General features: G+C 58.5%; 1 protein-coding gene across 1 annotated transcript in view; it reads left to right on the top strand.

Annotated features, from left to right (window-relative positions):
• Window positions 1-10,948, top strand: part of OSBP2 (oxysterol binding protein 2) — a 95,430-nt gene extending 84,482 nt beyond the window's left edge. Inside the window, 10 exon segments of the mRNA XM_066331118.1 lie at window positions 2,226-2,303; window positions 2,305-2,352; window positions 2,354-2,473; window positions 4,503-4,623; window positions 5,291-5,394; window positions 5,673-5,768; window positions 6,108-6,292; window positions 7,426-7,625; window positions 7,628-7,645; window positions 8,055-10,948. Coding sequence (XP_066187215.1) covers window positions 2,226-2,303; window positions 2,305-2,352; window positions 2,354-2,473; window positions 4,503-4,623; window positions 5,291-5,394; window positions 5,673-5,768; window positions 6,108-6,292; window positions 7,426-7,625; window positions 7,628-7,645; window positions 8,055-8,197 — 1,113 coding nt within the window. The 3' untranslated portion in view covers window positions 8,198-10,948.
• The last annotated feature ends 8,387 nt before the right edge of the window (window positions 10,949-19,335 follow it).

Genomic DNA, 19,335 nt, shown 5'->3' with positions numbered 1-19,335 from the left:
TCCCCAGTCCCTCTCCAGCTCTCCTGGAGCCCCTTTAGGCCCTGGAAGGGGCTCTGAGCTCTCCCTGGAGCCTTCTCCTCTCCAGGTGAGCACCCCCAGCTCTCCCAGCCTGGCTCCAGCCCTCAGAGCATCTCCATGGCCTCCCCTGGACTTGCTCCAGCACATCCTTGCTCCAGGGGAGGCTGGAGCAGAGGGGACATTGCCTGAGTGTCCTCTGCAAATCCAGCTGTTGCAGAGGCATGGAGGGAAGCAGGACACTGTGAATCCCTGAGGATTCATGAAGAAGGGACCTTGTTGCTGGTGATGTTTTCCCCAGTGACAGGACACTCAGGGCTCAGCCCCACCTGCACCAACCACGGCAGGATTGGGTTCCACCCCAGGGGCTCAGAGAGCCTGGTTTTCCTTACAGAGGGCAGTTTTTCAGTGAAGGAAGTGCTGGGGGCAGATTTGGGGGGCTGCTGGTTCAGCCCTGGGGGCAAAGGCTCCCTGTGACAGCCAGGAAGGGTTTGCTGAGGGGCCTGTGTGGAACAGCCCCTCACATGGGCTGCACAGAGCTGTATTCATGGTCCATCCTCTGTTGGGTAAAGAGCAAGGAGCACATTCCAGAGGCTGGGATGCTGAATTGGCTGTGTTTTGTCTCTGCAAACAGAGCCTGAGTGAGAGCTCAGAGCTCTGGCTGATAGTGATGAGCTGTCACTTCCCTGTGCTATTTCCAGCTGGGATGGACAGCCCAGCACCATCCAGTTCTGCAGCAGCAGCAGATCAGGGTGTGATGGACATAGGAATAAGCTCAGGATGTGAAATCCCAGCAGCTGCTGGTTGCCTGGAGAGAGAAATTCCTACTTCTCCTATCAATCAAATCATCTTGGGAGCTGCTCAAGTCCAAACCTGAGGGCAGTGTGGAAGAGAGGAGGTTTGGATTAAATGTAAGAAAGAATTGTTCCCCATGAGGATCTGAGGCCCTGGCACAGGGTGCCCAGAGCAGCTGTGGCTGCCCCTGGATCCCTGGCAGTGCCCAAGGCCAGGCTGGACACTGGGGCTTGGAGCAGCCTGGGACAGTGGGAGGTGTCCCTGCCCATGGCAGGGTGACACTGGATGAGCTTTAATGTCCCTTCCTATCCAAATCATTCTGGGATTCTGTGAAGTCTGAAGGATCCCACAGTCACTAGGAAATGAGAAGGAAGGTCCTGCAAGAAATGCCCCAGGATCGACTCCACAAGCTCAGCTGCATGTGGACATTTTTGGGGAGATTCCTGATGAATTAAGAGCATTCCTGACATTCTCTGAGGTCTCCTGAGATCCATCCCCTTGCTGGGGATGTGATGGGCTGAGCAACCTCTCGTGCAAAGAGCTCCTTGATTTTCCCTCTGAATGAACAAACCTGCAGCACTGAAAAGGAGGAAAAGAGTCGTAGGAATCTGGAATTTGGGTGGATTCATTTTCTTCCCCACAAAAGGGTTTTGCTCCCTGTTGCCTGAGCAGTGCTGGGGATGCAGCTGTTGGCTTTGTTCTCTGCATCTCTCTGAGAATTATCCCAAGTGATTTGCTCGTTATGTGGATTTGATGCTGCTCTTTCTCCCCAGCTCTCTTTCTCTGATGCTTTAAGATCCCTGCCACTTTACAGGCTAAATCCCTGAGTGGAGAATCTAAAAAAAGCTAAATCCTGGAATCTGGAGTTTGTTTTTCTACTATGAAATATTTAACTTGGCTTACAGAAGTGGTTCTTCAGCCATCTGCTCCTCTTAAAATACATTTCTTTGTTTGAACAGAATCTAAAAAGGCAGAAGACCTTTCGTGCCTCTGTCTTGCTTTCAATTATTTTTTAATTTCAGTATTTTCAAAGAGAAAATAGGGGTGTTCTGGGACAGGGAGATCCCCAAATGAGGCTTTTCCAGGTTTTCTGGGCAGCTGGCTCACCTGGCACAGGGATAGCTTTCCCAGGATGTGATGAAGGCAGGCTGGGGAGCAGCACATCCCTGTCCTGTGGCCGGTGGGATGCTGGCTAGGAGGCAGCAGGGGGCTGATCTTGTTGTTGAGGCTCATTTTGGGCTCAGGGTGATAACCTGGGGTGATCCCTGATGATCCCACAGCGCCGTTGGGTACCCCGAACCTTGGTGCTGCCTGGCACGGATCAGGGAGCAAAGCACATCCTGCCTTTCCTTTGGGCTCAGTGGTGCCTCTTGGGGATCTCTCCTGCTTCTTAACCCTGCCTTGTTCCCCTGCAGGGTAAACTTCAACGGCCCCTGTCCATGCTGCAGCGGCTCACGGAGGACCTGGAGTACCACGAGCTGCTGGACAAGGCGGGTGAAGTGTGAGAGCTCCACGGAGCAGATGTGCTTTGTGGCCGCCTTCCTCCGTGTCCTCCTACTCCACCACTGTCCACCGCACTGCAAAGCCATTCAACCCCCTCCTGGGGGAGACCTACGAGCTGGACCGCCTGGAGGAGCTGGGGTTCCGCTCCCTCTGCGAGCAGGTGGGGCTCCCTGTGCTCATCCTGGGCTCCTGTCCTGCCGGGGGCAGCCAGCACCTCCCTGAGCCTCACGTGGGGCTCTTCTCCAGAAATGGCTGTGAGGACGAGGTGGTGGAGTCCCCAGCCCTGGAGGTGGCCAAGGAAGGACTGGACGTGGCCCTCCAGTGCTCTGGGCTGGGTGACAGGGTGGGGTTGGGTCACAGGCTTGACTGGGCTGGCTTGGCCCGTTTGTCCACAGGTTTGGAGCAGTTGCTGCAGGGGTGCCAGGCTCTGCCACCAGCTCCTTGTGGGACACCCAGGAGCAGGGAAAGCCCTCCTGGCAGTGGGTGCCCAAACTTGTCAGACACCTGTGGAGTGCTGGCTTGAGGCAGGATGGCACCTCCTGTCAAATCCCATCCCAGTTCTCTTGGCCATGCTGCTCTGGGCAGTGACAGGGAGCAGGCTGTGTGGGGTCTTCTGGAAGTGTGACACAAGGAAGGTCCTGCAATAGATAATCCTCAAAATTCCTGGCTCTGCTGTCCCTCCACACCCCCCAGTGCTAGGTTCCCGATGTCTGCACATCCCCAGCTGGTCCATCCCAGCCTGGGAGCCCTCCCAGTGCCCGTGGCTGCAGTGAGGTGGGACACTGTCAGCCACAGCCTGGGCCCTGGTGCAGCCCTCCTGCCTGCCAGGGTCACAGGTGGCCTCATCCCTCAGCCACTGTGGCTGTCAACAGAGCTCAGGTTCTCCCACCTCAGCAGTGTCACACCTTCACCTCCCCTTGCCTGGCAGCAGTTCCTGGTCTGTCCCCTGGTTTAGCCTGGAAGTGAATGATTCCTGGCCAGGATCCATCCCTTAGCCAGCTGCCACCCTCACTTTCCTGGGGTACAGTTGGAACTCCTGGGTGGATCTATCTGCCCCATCCCAGCTGTGGTGCCACGCCCAGGGCTGCCTGTCCCTCCTGGATGCTTCTGACCACAATCTGTCCCAATCCCTGTCTGTTAGTGCTGGACACCCCTGAGTGCATCATTCTCAAACATTGTCATCCCTGTTCTCATTCTTTCACCTCCTTTTTTCCACACTCTTTCTCCATCCGTGTTCCCTCCCAAATAAATAATGTGCCTGCAATGACTTTCTCCGGTTGGTCCCAGTTTTCCTCTGTTTGTACCCAGATTTGATATTCCTGACCAATTCCAGATACTTTTCCCACTGCTCTGAATTTTCCCAAGATGCTGCCTGTGCTGCTCAGCCTGTCAACACGCCCAGCCAAGCAGTGATAATCCAGTGCCTGAAATCCAGTTATCCAAATAGGATTTCCTGCTGCTGGTGACTGGGATTTAATGGCAAGGCCTTGGCCTTGCCTGTGTGTGTAATCCAGAGCTCAGGGTGCTCAGCCTGTAATTACAGCAGGGAAATCATCCTGGAGCTCTGGGCATCAGTGTCTGCTGGTGCTAGGTGCCTGTGCCAGAGCCTGCCTGAGGACAGATCCCTCTGCCTGGGATATTCCTGCTCCTATTTTTGTTTTGGGCAGAGTTTTTCCCAGGGTAGGGCGATGTGAGCAGCATCCTCTAACAAGTCACTCTCAGGACTGAGGATGCTGTGCCTGCTTTTCCAGCCTGTGAGGGAAAAGCCAGAGACTTGCTGTGTGTTCTGGATAACTTGTGGGCCTGTGTCCTCTGGGATTTCCCAGGTGCTGTTCCACAGGGATTACTGGGGTGCCAGCACATCCATGGTTCTCAGCCAGCATCCCAGGAAAGCAGGGCCGTGTCCTGAGATCATGAAACAACAGGATCTCACAGCGATGGTTGTTCAAGTGAAGATTTCATGGATCATGCTTTGAAATGAGCCTTAGCAATCTTGGCAGGATCCTGGTGTGTCTCCCTTTGCTGCCAGGGCACTGCATGGGGGTCCCCCTAATGCCCAGGAGGAGACTGGGGTGTCCGGGGCCTGGAGTGTCCTTAGAGCTGAGCTGGTGTGGAGCTGTCACCTCTCCTTGCACTCAGCTGGGCTCTCTGGTGGCCCTGTCCTCACGGGCTGTGTCTCCTGTCCCCAGGTGAGCCACCACCCCCCGGCAGCCGCCCACCACGTGTACTCCAGGAGAGGGTGGACGTTGTGGCAGGAGATCACCATCGCCAGCAAGTTCAGGGGCAAATACCTCTCCATCATGCCACTGGGTAGGTGGTGGGTTCTGGAATTATCTGGGATTGATGGGCCTTGCACTGCTCATGCAAAACCCAGCAGTTAAAGAAACTGCTTCCTTAGCCTGTAGAAGTTCCTTGGGCTCACCTGGGGCTCAGTGAATTCCACCCCAAGTAATTAAGGAGCCCAGATTAGTGCTCCTGATCCAATGATCCAACAATAACATGTCTGCTCTGGAAGTGGAAATGATGCCAGCTGCAAAGCCTCCTTTGCTTTGGAAATAACCTGCTTGCCCAGGAATTGATTTCTCCTTCCATGATATTTAAAGATAACTTGCTGCCTGTTTTAACCCTCTCCCTGCCAGTCAAGTGCAATAAGCTGCCTCTTCCAGCAGTTTATTTTCCTTTTGCCTGTCCCTGGGCTGGGCAGCATTCCCAGAGTGGTGCCAGTGTCTGAATCAACCAGGCAGCACATTTCTTGACCTGCTTTTAACATGACTATTTTTGGCAGAGGGCAGAGGGCCTTGGAGGAGCTGTAACCTCCCTCCCTGGAGCAGACTGAGGGAGGGATGAATCCAGAGCCAGGCCTGCCTGGGGGATGCAGGGAGAGGGGTGGCCCTGAGGATGAGCACAGTGCTGGGCTGGTGGTGGGCTCTGGGGAACATCTGTCCCTGCTGAGCTCAGATCGTTCCTCTCTCCACAGGCGCCATCCACCTGGAGTTCCACTCCAGTGGGAATCACTATGTCTGGAGGAAAGTCACCTCCACTGTGCACAACATCATCGTGGGCAAGCTCTGGATCGACCAGGTGGGTGAAGGGACAGGTCCTGCCTGGCTCTGGGGGCCTGGAGGAGCATTGCCCTCCTAGGGTATATGCTTCTGCCACCATGGGAAGCTGTGCTTTCCTGCAGGGATGGGAAAGGCTTCCTGCAGCCTTCCCTGGCTCTCCCTGGGGCCAGCAGGTGATGGGGGTGGCTGCTGTGGGGGAGCAGCCATTGGTGCTGCTGTGCCCAGTGGGGATTGGTACCTGAACACAACTAACCTTCCTCTGTCTCTCCCTGCTGTGGTTCTGTGTCTTTTATCCAGTCTGGTGAAATAGAGATTGTTAACCATAAGTCCAAAGATAAATGCCAGCTGAAATTTACCCCCTACAGCTACTTCTCCAGGGATGTCCCCCGCAAGGTGAGTATACAGCAGGGCTCTGCTCCTTCAGGGGTCAGAGCTGGCTCTTCCAGGCTTCTTGTACCACTGGGATGACCCCCAGCACGGGGCTGAGGGGCTGGCCAGGCACCTCCAACGGGGCTCACCAGGGAGGGCTGGGTGGCACCTCCTTGTCCCGTGGTTTGGCATTGATGTGCTGGAGCTGCAGCACAGACCTGGGAGGTGTTGGGTGGGTTGGACACCCACCTGCACGGTCAGGGATGTCCGGGAGACACAGCTCCACATCCAGCTGGGCACCTGGAGGCTGTGGGGTCCTTCTGGGCGTTCCCAAAGGCCACCAGAGCCATGTCCCCCTGCCAGGTGACAGGAGTGGTGAGCGACGCCGATGGCAAAGCCCACTACGTCATGTCGGGCACGTGGGATGAGAAGATGGAGTGCTCCAAGATCGTCCACAGCAGCCATGGCAGCACCAGCACCGAGGGCAAGCAGAAAACTGTCTACCAGACACTGTCCCCAAAGGTCCTGTGGAGGAAGTACCCGCTCCCGTGAGTCTCCTGGGACGGCAGGATTGGGATGGGGATGGCATTTCCCAGAGCCTTGTGCAATGGGAGGCTCCTGTGCTCAGGCCTGAGAACATGTGGGACTTTGGGGGGCTGAGTGGTTTTTTCTGAGGTGGGAGAATAGGTCCCTGCAAGGGGAGGATGGCTTTGGGGACTCGTATTGGGTGGGTTTGGGGCACTTGTAGGGGGTGGTTGGGTTTTTGGGGCTGTGGGCTCTGGTAGGGAGGGCTGTTGGCTGTTTTGCCTTGCTGGCTATTGTGTCCCTGGCCATCATGTCCCACTTTGTCCCTCTGGAGACCAGTCCTCCCTTGGCCCTCATCACCACAGCAGGGCTGGGCTCTGGGAGCACCAACAGACAGTCCCTGCTTTGGGGATATTCTCTGCTTAGGGACTGCCCTGGGCAGCCAGTTCTGATGCCTGACCACCCTTTCCAGGAAGAAATTTTCCCTAATACCCAATCCAAAACTGCTGTGGTGCAACATGAGGCCATTTCCACTCATCCCATCCCTTGTTCCCTGGGAGCAGAGCCCGACCCCCCCGGCTGTCCCCTCCTGGCAGGGAGTTGTGCAGAGCCACAAGGGCCCCCTGAGGCTCCTTTTCTCCAGGCTCAGCCCCTTTCCCAGCTCCCTCAGCCTCTCCTGGGGCTCCAGTCCCTTCCCCAGCTCCGTTCCCTGCCCTGGACACGCTCCAGCCCCTCCAGGTCTCTCTGGCCAGGAGGGTCCCAGAGCTGCCCCAGCACTGGAGGTGGCCCAGCAGTGCCAGCCCAGGGGACAGGCACTGCCCTGCTCCTGCTGCCACCCCAGGGCTGGCACAGCCCAGGAGCCCTTGGCCTCTTGGCCACCTGGGCACACCTGGGCTCATGTCCAGACACTGTCACCAGCACTCTCAGGGCTTTTCCCACCAGCAGCTTTCCAGCCCCTCTGTCCCCAGGTCCCCTCCCCTTCAGGGACTGTCACAGGATAACAGACCTGTCCCCAAGGCCAGGGCACTGTCACATGTCCCAGGTTAGAGCACAAAGTCACAGTTCCACCGCCTGTGGTGGAGAGGATCAGTGGTGCTGGGGGGCTGTGCCTGAGGTGTCCCCCAGCCCCCATCCTGACCAGGCTGTCTGGATGCAGGGAGAATGCAGAGAACATGTATTTCTTCTCGGAGCTGGCGCTGACGCTGAACGAGCCCGAGGAGCGCGTGGCGCCCACGGACAGCCGCCTGCGCCCCGACCAGCGGCTCATGGAGAGCGGCCGCTGGGACGAGGCCAACGTGGAGAAGCAGAGGCTGGAGGAGAAGCAGAGAGCCGTGCGCCGGCGCAGGGAGGCCGAGGCCGGGAGGCCCTGGAGGAAGGTGAGGCGCTGGGGGATGGTTCGGGATGCAGGGACTGTGCTGCCCCTGCTGTGGGATGGTTGTGGAGGACAGACCCTGCAAGGGGAGAGCAGCTCTGGGGGACCCTTGTGGGTGGGTTTGGGACACTTGTGGGGGCTGGTTGAGTTTTTGGGGCTGTGGGCTCTGGCAGGGAGGGTTGTTGGCTGCTTTGTCTTGCTGGTTATCGTGTTTCTGGCCATCATGTCCCACCAGTCACTTTGTCACTCTAGAGACCGCTCCTCCCTTGGCCCTCGTGGCCACAGCAGGGCTAGGCTCAAATCAGTCTGAGCCCTGGGAGCACCAGCAGACAGACAGTCCTGGCTCTTGGGGCAGCTGTGGGGCTGTGGGGTTCTGGGTGGAGAAGCCCCTGACCCCCGTTGTGCCCGGCCAGGGAAGGAATACGAGGGGTACATCCCGCTGTGGTTCGAGCGCAAGGTGGACGCCGTCACCGGGGAGCTGATCTGCGTCTACAAGGGCGGCTACTGGGAGGCCAAGGACAAGCAGGACTGGAGCGTGTGCCCCGACATCTTCTGAGCCCCCCAGTGAGCCCTGGGACACGGGCACAGCCCGAGGGACAGCCAGGACACGCCGGCAGCATCCCGCCAGGCCGACAGAGTCAATACATGCAGAGATCCAAACAGGGATTCCAAACCTATTTTTTTATGCACTAATAAATAGCATCCTTTTTTTTTTTTTTTTTTTTTTTTTAATGATGGCTTTTCCAGTGACTGCTTAGGAGTGAGGACACGTGGAGCTGGGTTGGGTTTAGGATGTTCATTGCTGTCAGGAGTTGCTGCCTATATCCTCCAGCGCCTCGGCTCCGGCGGCCGAGACGTCGACTTCCAAAGATGCCTGGGGTGTGGGAATGCCGTGCTTGTGTGAGCTCTTCTCTTTGCCATTTTTTTTTTTTTTTTTGGGACCCCATTTCTGTGTGGACTTCGTGGAATTATTTTTTTAAAAAAACAAATCCTGCTCCTGGTTCAGGTTTCCTTCAAAGATGGACATGAACAACTCTTCTTGGAAAGCTGTCCCCAGGAGCCGTGGCGCTTGATTCTGGAGGCTCTTGGTGGTTCCACAGTGCCCAGTCATCCCAGTAACGCCAAGTGGGATGTTTCAGCTGGTGACTTTGGGGTATTTGACCTGGATTTTGTTTTTTTCAAGAGCGTTGGAGGTGCTTCCTCACAGTCTAATGTGTTCAGGCAAAGCTTGGGCCTGTCTTTGTCGTGTGAGAGTGGTTTGAGTGAGGTTTGCTTTGGTTTTCCTGCAATCACATCTGAAGGGTGAGACAGCCTCAGCGAGGCTGGGAATGCCAGGCCCATGCAGTGAAGAGTTTTATCCCAGTGATGCTCCTGGCTCCGTGTCCCTGCTCCATATCCCTGCACATGGGGGCTGGCTCTCAATGCCAGCTTTTCCTCGGTGTTTCCCTGCTGAGCTGTGCCTGATGCTGGCTGGGAGAGGAGGGGAGTGGTGCCACTGGGATGGAGCCTTGGTCCTGCATCTCCCACCCTGTTCAGTCAGACTGGCCTGGCCACAGGCTGAGGGTGGTGGGTCCCTGCATCCCAGCACCTGCTCCCAGCTCCCATCCCTCTCCTCCCTCATCCTGGGCTCTCCCTGCAGCAGCTCCAGTTTGTCAGGGCAGGGAACCCCTTGTCCCCCTGACCCCTCCTGGGTGTCATCATCCTGCCTGGCCCTGGATGCACTGGGAGAGGCGGAGCGAGCGCTGCTGGTGACAGGTGAGGACCAGGGCTACCGAGGGGAAGCAGGAGGTGGCAGCATCGCAGAGATGGGATCTGCTGGGCCAGGCAGTAGCAGGAACATCCGGAGACCTGCACTGGCCCTGCTGGATCCCATTTTTGCTGTCTCCTTCTCTGGCTCTCCATCATATCACACTGACCCTGCCTCTGGGGCCGCCCCGAGCCAGGCCTGTCACACCCACGTGGAAGTTAATTAGCAATAACGAACCTTGAGGCAATGGTAACTGGAATATCCAGGCTGCACACGGGACACTTATGCAATCAGGTTCCTCATCCATCAGTCTCCTGATCAGCTTCCAGCACTTCCATCCCTGTGATCAGTGTACAGTCCCCACGGCCCCGGACGGCGTCACAGTGGTGCAGGGCAGCCCCTGCTGCTCTCAGTGCACCCTTTAATCTTATTTATTTGCTTCTAATTTATACATATATATATATATAAAAATATATATAAATTATTTTGCTTAAATTTCTATGGTACACAATAGATGAAAAATGATGAAGACAGAGGTGTCTGTCTGAGTTTTTACAGCTCGAGTACGATTCCCCTCAGCTCGTCCCCGAGCTCGGGTGATAGTGATGGAATGATTCCCATTGCAGGGAAGCAACGGTTTGCTCCAAGCTGGTTCCTGTAGCATGGCAAAGGTGTTCCAGAGGACATTCCCATGTGGAAAGGATGTGTTTGGGCTTGGAGGAGCGGCACTAGGGATCCCTGGGAGTGGGATGCTCCGAGCTGCTTCCCAGTGTCCCCAGAGTTGCAGCAGCTGCTCCGGAATGTTCACTCCTTCTGGAGCTTTGCCCTGGCTCGGGAAAGCTGATCTTAAATGATCCAGCCTGGGATTCAGCCTGTGGAGAGCTGCCCGTGTCCCAGGTGTCCTGCCTGGGAGAGGGAGGATGCTCCCCACTGATCCCCAGTGCCGCTGCCTTGGGTTGTGGCAGCACAAAATGTCCCGGGGGTTTGTCCCACTGGGGGCCTGAGTCTGTAAAAGCGGGCTGAAATGGAGCTCTTCAGAATGCCTTATTTTCCTTTCTGCTGTGTCAATGCAAGTGTCACCCGGGAGCTTGGAGCAGGGAGAAGCTCCAGCACAGGCCAAGGGGCATTGGGGTGTTCCCGAGCAGAGCAGAGCAGGGAGCAGGATGTTGCTCCCTAAGTGCCGGTTCTGCTGGGCTTTGGGGCCCCAAGGGGTCCCCTCTGCTGTGCCCCCATCGCCTCATCCATCTGGGAACCCCCATCACAGACCCTGCACAGCTCCATGGAGCGTGGGGGAGCGCGAGGAGCACCCCAACCCAGAAATCCCCTGGATTTTAGGCTAACGGAAAAAATTGCCTCCATCTTCCAGAGATCAATCTTATCAGCAGCACTTAACCAGAGCACCATCTCCTGGTCCTTCTGTTCCTCCTCGAGGATTTTAATGTCATTCCACTGTAAATGCTGTTGAATGTACTTTTTTTTTTTTTTTTTGAACAATAATATATTGTGAGTGATCCCTCTTCTCCTACACGGAAATAAAACTTGGATTCGGGAGTTTTAAAAGCCGTGGTGCCGAGATGGTCACTGGCTCCCCAGGGCTGCAGGTCCTGGAAGAGCTCTGGGTGTGAGAGGGGACGTGGACACAGGGTAGAGGATGGGGAGAGATCCTGGAAGGTGGCACAGGAAGGAGAAGATCCAGGGAATGTTGCTCAAAAGCAGGAGGTTGCCCAAAGGACACGGAGGTCCAGGGAAGTGGTGGTTCAGGAAGGAGGAGGATCTGAGGGAGAAGTTGCCAAGGGGAGGAGATGGTCCAGGCTTGAGGGGCAGGAGGGGAGGTGACCCAGGGGAAGTTATCCAAGGCAGGAGGTCCAGGGAAGCAGGAGCAGGGAAGATTATCTGGGACCAGCAGCTTGAAGGAGAAGAACCAGGGCAGGGGTTGCCCTGGGAGGGCCATGGGCCGGGAGAGATCATGGGAGCGGTGATGTCCCAGGGAGCCTGGCCAAGGGGGGAGATGGTGGCCCAGAGGAGGAACGAGGAATGAGGAACAGCAAATGGGGCTCAGGGGAGGTACCCAGGCACGGAGATTCCCTGAGGATGGCGGGGACGAGCTGCCCCAGGGGACGCTGTGCGGGGCAGGAGCTGGCCCGGGGGAGCTGGAGGAGGGTCCGGGCAGGCTGAGACCGGTCCCTGCGGGATGTTGCCAGGAGACAGGGACACAGAGCCCTGCCCGTGCCGCTCCTGCCTCCTCTCTGCCGGCCCCAGGTGAGTCGGGGCTGCGCTGGGGGGACCCCGGCACTGTGACCCTCCCTGCGCTGCCGTGGCCGTGGCCCCCGGGGGACCTGCAGCTCCAGGGCCGATGTCCTGATTTTAAGGAAAAAACGACCCCCGGCCCCCATCACCCGCTGCCACCGCAGCTCCGGAGGCGGCCGGGCCGGGCCCGGGCTGTGTCACTCAGCTCCGTCACTGAGCCCCGGGCCAGCACGTCTGGACCAGCACATCTGGACCAGCACACCTGGGCCAGCACATCTGGACCAGCTCAGCTTTGCTCCAGCACCGCCCTGCCCATCCCCTCCCAGGGTGATCCTGCCCTGCCTGGCCCACTGGAGAACCCCCCGGGGGATTTCTGGCCCAACCCCAAGTGCTTTGAGAGCCTCAGCGTTTCTTTCCCCCTCTCTGCAGCCCTGGGTTTTCAGGATCCTGGATCTGGACCCTGCTGATGCCCGGCAAATCCAGGTGTGGGGTGTGGGAGGGGGGTTCCTTTGGGGCTCCTTTGTGGGGGTGCAGATGCAGCACCAGCGCTGGGATGCTCCTGCCTTGTCCCCACGGTGAACATATCTGGCAGTGCCCCCATTCCCTGCTCCATTCCCTGTTCCTCTCCCTGCAGCACCCAGGCGTGGCTGTGCCGAGCACTGGTGGCAGCAGGACGGTGACATCCTCCCAGCAGTGTCGTGGCATGGCCGGTGAGTGAGGACAGGGCACCTCCGGAGCCTTCTCAGCTCTGCCTGATCCTCCAGCCCCCTCTGCCAGCTCCGCGGAGCAATGCCTGCGAATGATGATGGAGCAGAGAGGTTCAGGGAGCTGGGGAAGGGGCTGGAGCCCCAGGAGAGGCTGAGGGAGCTGGGAAAGGGGCTGAGCCTGGAGAAAAGGAGCCTCAGGGGGCCCTTGTGGCTCTGCACAACTCCCTGCCAGGAGGGGACAGCCGGGGGGGGTCGGGCTCTGCTCCCAGGGAACAGGGACAGGACAAGGGGAAACTGCCTAAAGTTATGCTGGGGAGGTTTTGACTGGATATTAGGGAAAATTTCTTCCTGGGAAGAGCTGGCAGCATCCCTGCCCCATCCTGGGTGCTGCCAGCCCTCCCTGGCACTGCCCCCTGCCAAGGTGTGCCCTGGGAGCATCAAGGTCAAAGATTACCCTGGTTTAAAATGAAAATAAGGATAATATTGTAGCTTTCCTACTGGAAGCAGTTGAGGATCTTACAGAAGAGGGTGGGTTGTGTTCAGTGTCGGTGCTTTGGTGCTCCCTGGGAAGAACAGGAATTCTCAGCCCCTGCAAGATGGTTTAAATCCACCAGGATGGGATGGCTCCTTCCCGCTGGGGTGGTCTCATGGCTCTGCTGTCCCCCACAGAGCTGGCAGGATGTGGTGACAGCCCTGTCCCACAGGAAGAGGAGCATTCCTGGGCTCAGCTCCGGGCTCCCAGCCCAGCCCAGCCCACGGCAGCAGCTCCAGCTCCATCTGCACCGAGGACTTTGCTGCCAGCTTTTGGGAGGGGATGGTGGAGCCGCTGCTGTGCCAGCAGGAGCCTGTTGGGGACGTCCCCCAGGGAAGGAGCTCGTCCTGGGCAGGATGAGTCCTTATCCCCCACAGGGAGAAGCCTGGACCTGCGGCCACAGCTGCCCATGGAGCTGGGCAGGGCCCCCGGGCAGGGCAGGTCTCCATCCCGGAGCAGGAGTGAGAGCCTGGAGTCTCTGGGAGCGAGGATCTCCCGCCTGAGCCAGAGCCATGTCGGGGTGTCCCGGGGGGTCCCCTGGGCATCCCCCTCTGCCCAGCCAGCCCTGGGCCTCAGGGACCCTCCCCGTGGGGACCTGCTGGCCATGGCCTTGCCTGGGCATTCCTGGAGACCTCCAGGGATCTCTGCTGGCAGGAGCAGGGCTGGGGCAGGGACAGGCTCTCCTGGGGGCAGTTTTCCCAGGGCCAGCAGTGCCAGAACCAGGGGACATCCTGCCCTGGGCATGAGGCGACAGGAGCCACCAGCTCTCCGGGGACGTGCAGGGAATGTCACCTTGGCTGTGGATGACAGGAACAGGGAAGGAGCAGACAGCAGCAGGAGTGAGTCCGGGCTGGCCTGGGGCACTGGGAGCTGCTGGGGGAGGGTGCAGGGCTGGGACAAGCAGGGGAAGGGACATGGCAGGGCAGGGACACGGTGGCAGGGGCCAGCCCCAGTTGCCTGTGGGGTTTCTGTGGGTTTGTGGGGTCCCTTCCCCCAATGCCATTTTCCCCCCAGGTGCTGGCACAGCCGTGGCAGCCCCCGGGCAGTGGGGGTCACCTGTGTCCCCAGGGCTGCATGGGGACCAGAAAGGGGACCTGCCCTGCAAGGTAGGGGCCCGGGCTGTGGGCTCTGGGCTCTGGCACGGGCACAGCCCCGGCTCGGATGGGATGCATTGGCGGGGGCAGGGAGGGATGCAGGGATTCCCTTGGCTCTGCCTCCTGCTGGGCTCCGGGGAGCAGCGGGATGTGGCCAGGACACCACACTTGGCCCTGGTCCTTGTGTCCCACGTGGTGACCATGGAAATGCAGGAGGAAATGCAATGGAAAAGGGGCAAATGTGTTGTGACCCAAATCCTGCATGTCAGGGGACAGCGGGGCAGCTGCACTGGTCCCTGTGGGGAGGAGCCAGGAGGGGACACGAGAGCTGGGACCTGTGGCCAGGCCTTGGAGCCAAGGGGACAGAGCCAGGTATGGGGGCTCCAGGGATGGGTCCTGCCCCGGGGCTGGAGCAGAAGGTGGCACCGGGAGCCCAGGAGGGTAATGGGCACCCTGAGGGCAGAGCTGGGCTGTGGTGTGATGTGTCCCTGGCACAGGACTGGCCTGGCACTGCTGGGACACACCTGGGACACCCATCGCCGGTGCCACACGGACCTGCAGAGGACGGTGAGGTGACCTCGAGGTGCCCAAGCAGGGGTTGGCCTGGCACTGCTGCAGGTGGCAGGGACAGGCTGGGGGGACCGTGCTGGCCATGGCACGGCTCTGCTCTGCTGCTCCTGGGTGTGAGGGGAGGGCCTGGCCAGTCCTAGAGGAGGCAAAAATGTGGGAATGGGACAGGAGGGGTTTTTCCAGTCTGGCAGGGGCAGGGAGCCTGTGTGAGCCAGGAGTGGCTGGAGAAGGAGAAAAGGAAAACAGCAACTCCACAAGAAGAGAAACTGGAGCTGCTGGAGGTCAGAGCACTCCCGGTTTTCCGGAGGGGCCAAGATCCCACCGGCGGGGGCCCTGGGGAGGAGCACACACATCACACCTCTGTCGGCAGCCCAGCCCCTTTTCCAGCCACCCACATCCCACGGGAAACATTCTGTGCCGCCCAAATCCCTAAGGGGCCAAACTGGATTCACCCGCAGGGAGGTTTTACTGAGGGACTGAGGCTTTTAGGAGAAGAATTTTTTGGGAAAACCACCCCTGTGGCTGGGGGCAGACTGGGGTGACTCTCTGCAGGTCAGCAGAGCCCCGGAGAGCCCGGCAGAGGCGGGGAGAGCTGGAATCTTGGGAAGGGCTGGGATTGAGGCCGGGGTGACAATTCCTGGGCACTGACCCCCCAAACCTCAGCTCTTTCCCAAAGGACATCAAGGCTGCGGTGGTGCCGTCCTGGCCGGGAGGGACCTGCCGGACACCGTCCTTGGGAGCTGGGGGTGCCCTGGCAGTGACGGGAGCCCGGTTCCCCTGCAGAGGCTGCGGGAGCTGCAGCGGGGCAGCCGGGCCCTCCTGCAGCAGCGGCTGGACGTGCTGCAGCGGCTGCAGCGGCTGCTCCAGCGGGACAGGGCGGACACCGTGCGGCAGCTGCGGGAGGCCCTGCGGCAGGTCCGGGAACGGAACGGTGGGATGTGCGGCAGGGGCGGGGATGGGGGAGCAGCCGCAGGCACAGCAGCCCAGATGTGCTGCTGCTCTGAGGCCGCCCGGAGTTTTGTCCCCGCCAGGAGGGGGACAGTGGTGTGGGGACATGGACTGTGTGGAGGTGGCTCGGGGGACAGAGGAGGGCCCCCGGGTGTTCCTGTGTTTGTTCTGCTCCAGGAGCTCCCTGGCAGCTGTGACCTGGCCCCGAAGCCCTCCCAGGAGAGGCTGGCCGGGCTCGGGGGCAGAGCTGAGCCCTCTCTCCTGCTCCTCCAGGCCGTGGCCGGCGGCAGCGCCCTGCGGCACGCGCGTCCCGCGGGCTGTGGCGGTGCCGGGGCGGCCTGAGGGCTCCCGGGCCCCGCGGGGACACCGGCGGCGGCCCGGGGCCCGGCCCCTCGGCGGCAGGAGGTGCCCGGGGACACACGGCGGTGCCGGCCTCCCCCCGTGTCCCCTCCAGCCCGTCCCCGGCCTCCCCCGGCCGCGCTCTCCTCCTCCTGCGCCGGCTCCGGCAGCGGATCCAGCGGCGCCTCGGGCACTGGCAGCGGCTTGCAGGCGGCCCTGGGAGCCGCCGGCCACGGCCGGGGGGCTGACTGCGGCTCGGGAGGACGGACACCGAGCCCCCGGCGGCGTCAGCCCTCGGGGGAGCCCGCACTACTCATTCCCGGAGCCTTCAGCTGGCCGTCGGCCGCTCTCCGGCCGCTCTCCGGTGACGGGCAGCGGGCCGGGCCGGGCGCTGTCCCCGCAGGCCAGAGCAGGCCCCGGGAGCCCCCCCGGGCAGCCCCTGACCCCGGTGAGTTGCCCGGCTCCTGCTCCAGGCCCCGGGCGGGTTGGGGGGCTCAGAGAGCCTGGGGACACCCCGGTCACCTCCAGAGGCTCGTGTCCGGCGCCCTGTGGTGAATGTCCAGCAGGTGACACGCAGGGGGTGTTTGCTGCCCCGTGGCTGATCTCCGAGCCAAGAGGAGGCAGGAATGGGTGGGCAGGATCCTCCTGGAGCTTCCAAACCGGGGCTGAGCTGAGCTTTCCTTCTCTTGTGCCAGAGTCACAGGGGAACATCCCCATCCCGCCTCCTCCGGGCCCTGAGCTCCAGTCCCGGGCTGCTGCGGGCCCCTCCAGCGCCGCTTCCAGGAGCTGCAGCTGGAGCGGACACAGAGCACCGGGAACCCGAGTGTCCTGCGGGGACAGCTGGGCACCGGGGTCAGGGGACAGCGCCGGGGACCTCGCCTCCGCCACAGCCCCGCTGCTGATCCCGGCGAAGTGTGCTAAATGTCAATGTGTAAATTCGTGTATCAAAGATTTTGGTTTATTAAAAGCTACTCCGCGGCATCTCTGAGATTCCAAGACCTGTGGTGCAAGCTGTGAAAACACAACATTTGCGACAGAAATGACATAGCCAGACTGGAGATGCCCATTCATCAATGATGGGCCTCCACTTCACAGCTGCTCGACATCTGATATCAATCTTGATAGAGGATCCTGGGGGATGACCAAATTCACCACCCCAAAGACAGATCCCGAAGACTATCAAGTCTTCTCACACTTACGGGAACCTCTGACAAGACCTCGCTTGGAAATAAAGAGATACACCAATATTTGGACTTTCAATGGACTTAGCCTCAGGACAAATAAACTGTATAAAAACCCTTACACCAGGACATAGAGTGTGTGGTTGAGGTTGGACGGTACCGTGTTACTGTCACTCTGCCCACCCAACATTCGATCGATGTTGTCCAATTTATTGTGGCTTTTTAATGTTTTTTAAATTGGTTTTTTAATTTGTTAAATAAATTCTGTTATTTTTAATTGGCGTCTTCTCATTTATAACAGAAGGAAGAGGGGCAGAGCACAATTCCTGCCGGGAACAGCCTGCACTGGGGTTGTGACCTCAGGCAGCTCCCACCACCACCAATCCACGGCTCCAGTGACCGCAGGTCGTTGTTTGATCCTGAGGGAATCAGGTGGGATGGCCCAAGGAATCACTCTCCAGAGCCGCCTGGATCAGGCACAGGGTCTCCCACAGCCTTTTCCCACCCTGCAGCTCCTCCCCTGTGCAGTCTCCCAGCTCCCACTCTGGGATGGAGCTGGGGGCAGGTTGGATGGTGAATTTCCTTTTCTACTCTGCCATGCGGGCAGTGGTTGGATGTCTGGGAAAAATTCCAAGCTGAAAAGGTGATTAAACACAGGCTGCCTGGGGCAGTGCTGGAATCACTATCCCTGGAAGTGTCCAAAAAGGGGTCCATGTGGCACTTTGGGATGGGCTTTAGTGGGATTTGGTCAAAAGTTTGACTTGATGATCTTGGAGATCTTTTCCAACTTTAATGATTCCATGATTCTGAGTTTTCTCCCTGGACTCTGAAGTCCCTGTTATGGAATTAGAGCAGGCAGAACAAAACTCCTGCAAATTCCTTGAAAAGCACCACGAGGTTGGGACAGATCGTGGAGCTGCCAAGTGCCCTTGGACAAGTGGGATCTGCCCATGGAGCCAGGCTGGGACCACTGACCCTGGGACAGAGAGGTTTCATGGAAAAAAACCCAGGGAATGGTTCTGTTTGGATGCTTTGATTTAATTTGGAAAAGGAGAAACTCATTTCTCACTCTCGGCACTTCTCCTTGGGAAATGCCGGTTTTAATTTGCAGGAGAACATCCAGGGAAAGTTTCTCCATGTGAAAAGGGGAAAATGGGAGCTTCTTGCAGGATTTTATTGCTGTGCCTTGTTCCAGGGGGAGGGAAGGGATGAGGATTGAAATATCTCTGTGCCTTTTTTCCAGTGAAAATAAAAGTGGGGTTTATTATGTTTCTCTGCAATGTGGGATCAGGGAAATCATCCCTCAGGAGGCTTGGCTGGTCCCTGGCTGAAGTTCAGGATTTATGATTTTTTTTAGTTTCACAACCAGATCAGCACCACAAACACATTTTTATACAGGTCTTTTAATCAAACTCCAAATGTTTGCCAGGCTCTGTGAATGTCTCAGGGTTCCTGGACATGTGGGTGACACCAAGGGACACCAAACTGATCCTTCAGCAGAGGGTTTGTGGAGAAATGTCTCCCAAATCGCTGAATGGTCACAGCCAGGATTTCATCCTGGGGGATTTTTTGCCTTGTCCAAGTCCAAGGTGTTCCCTTGTGATGTCACAGATCCAGGGAATGCCTCTGGGGCAATCCCGGGGGCACCTCTGGGGGCACAGCCTGGGGAGGTGGGGCAGTGACCCAGGGCAGGGGTGCAGGGTCCCAAACAGTGCAGGATCCAAGTGTTGGGCTGCAGGGTCCCAGTTTGGGCCTCAGTGTAGGGATACAGGGTTCCAGGGTTGGGATGCAGGGTCCCACTTAGGGTTGGGTGCCCAATTTTAGGGTGCAGGGTCCTGGTGCTGGTGCCATGTGCAGGGTCCTGGATCCTTTGGAGCATTCCCACTGTCACAAGAACCTGAAATTATTCCCCAGGGGAAAAAAAAGGGAATAAAAGAACGTGATTTAATGGAGGTCTTTGGTTTGGTTTGATTCTGGAACGGGATGTGTCCTTTCCAGTGGGAAGTGAGCTGGGAATGGTCTTGGGATGGAGTTTTACAGCCCTGTGGTGCTGCTGGGATTTCGGAATCAATTGAACACTTTCCTGTGAGGAACCTCTAAAGGAGCTGTGAGGCAGCAGATGGAGTCAGGCTTTTAAAAGTATCCATTAATTCATTTTTTTTCCCATTTTTGACCTTTTTTTCCATGCTGGGCTGCAGCTGGAATGTGCTCAGCACGGACACCTGCAGCCACTGCCCTGCTCTGGAGCCACCCAGGGGATCCCAGGGGGTGCTTTGCTCCCTGGCCAAGGGAAAGGTTGCTGATGCTGTTAAAGGGTCTGAAGTGCAAA

The sequence above is a fragment of the Sylvia atricapilla genome, chromosome 17 (genome assembly GCF_009819655.1).
Source record: "Sylvia atricapilla isolate bSylAtr1 chromosome 17, bSylAtr1.pri, whole genome shotgun sequence".
In the NCBI taxonomy this organism is placed as follows: domain Eukaryota; kingdom Metazoa; phylum Chordata; class Aves; order Passeriformes; family Sylviidae; genus Sylvia; species Sylvia atricapilla.
This window is presented reverse-complemented; position numbering and strand designations above follow the sequence as displayed.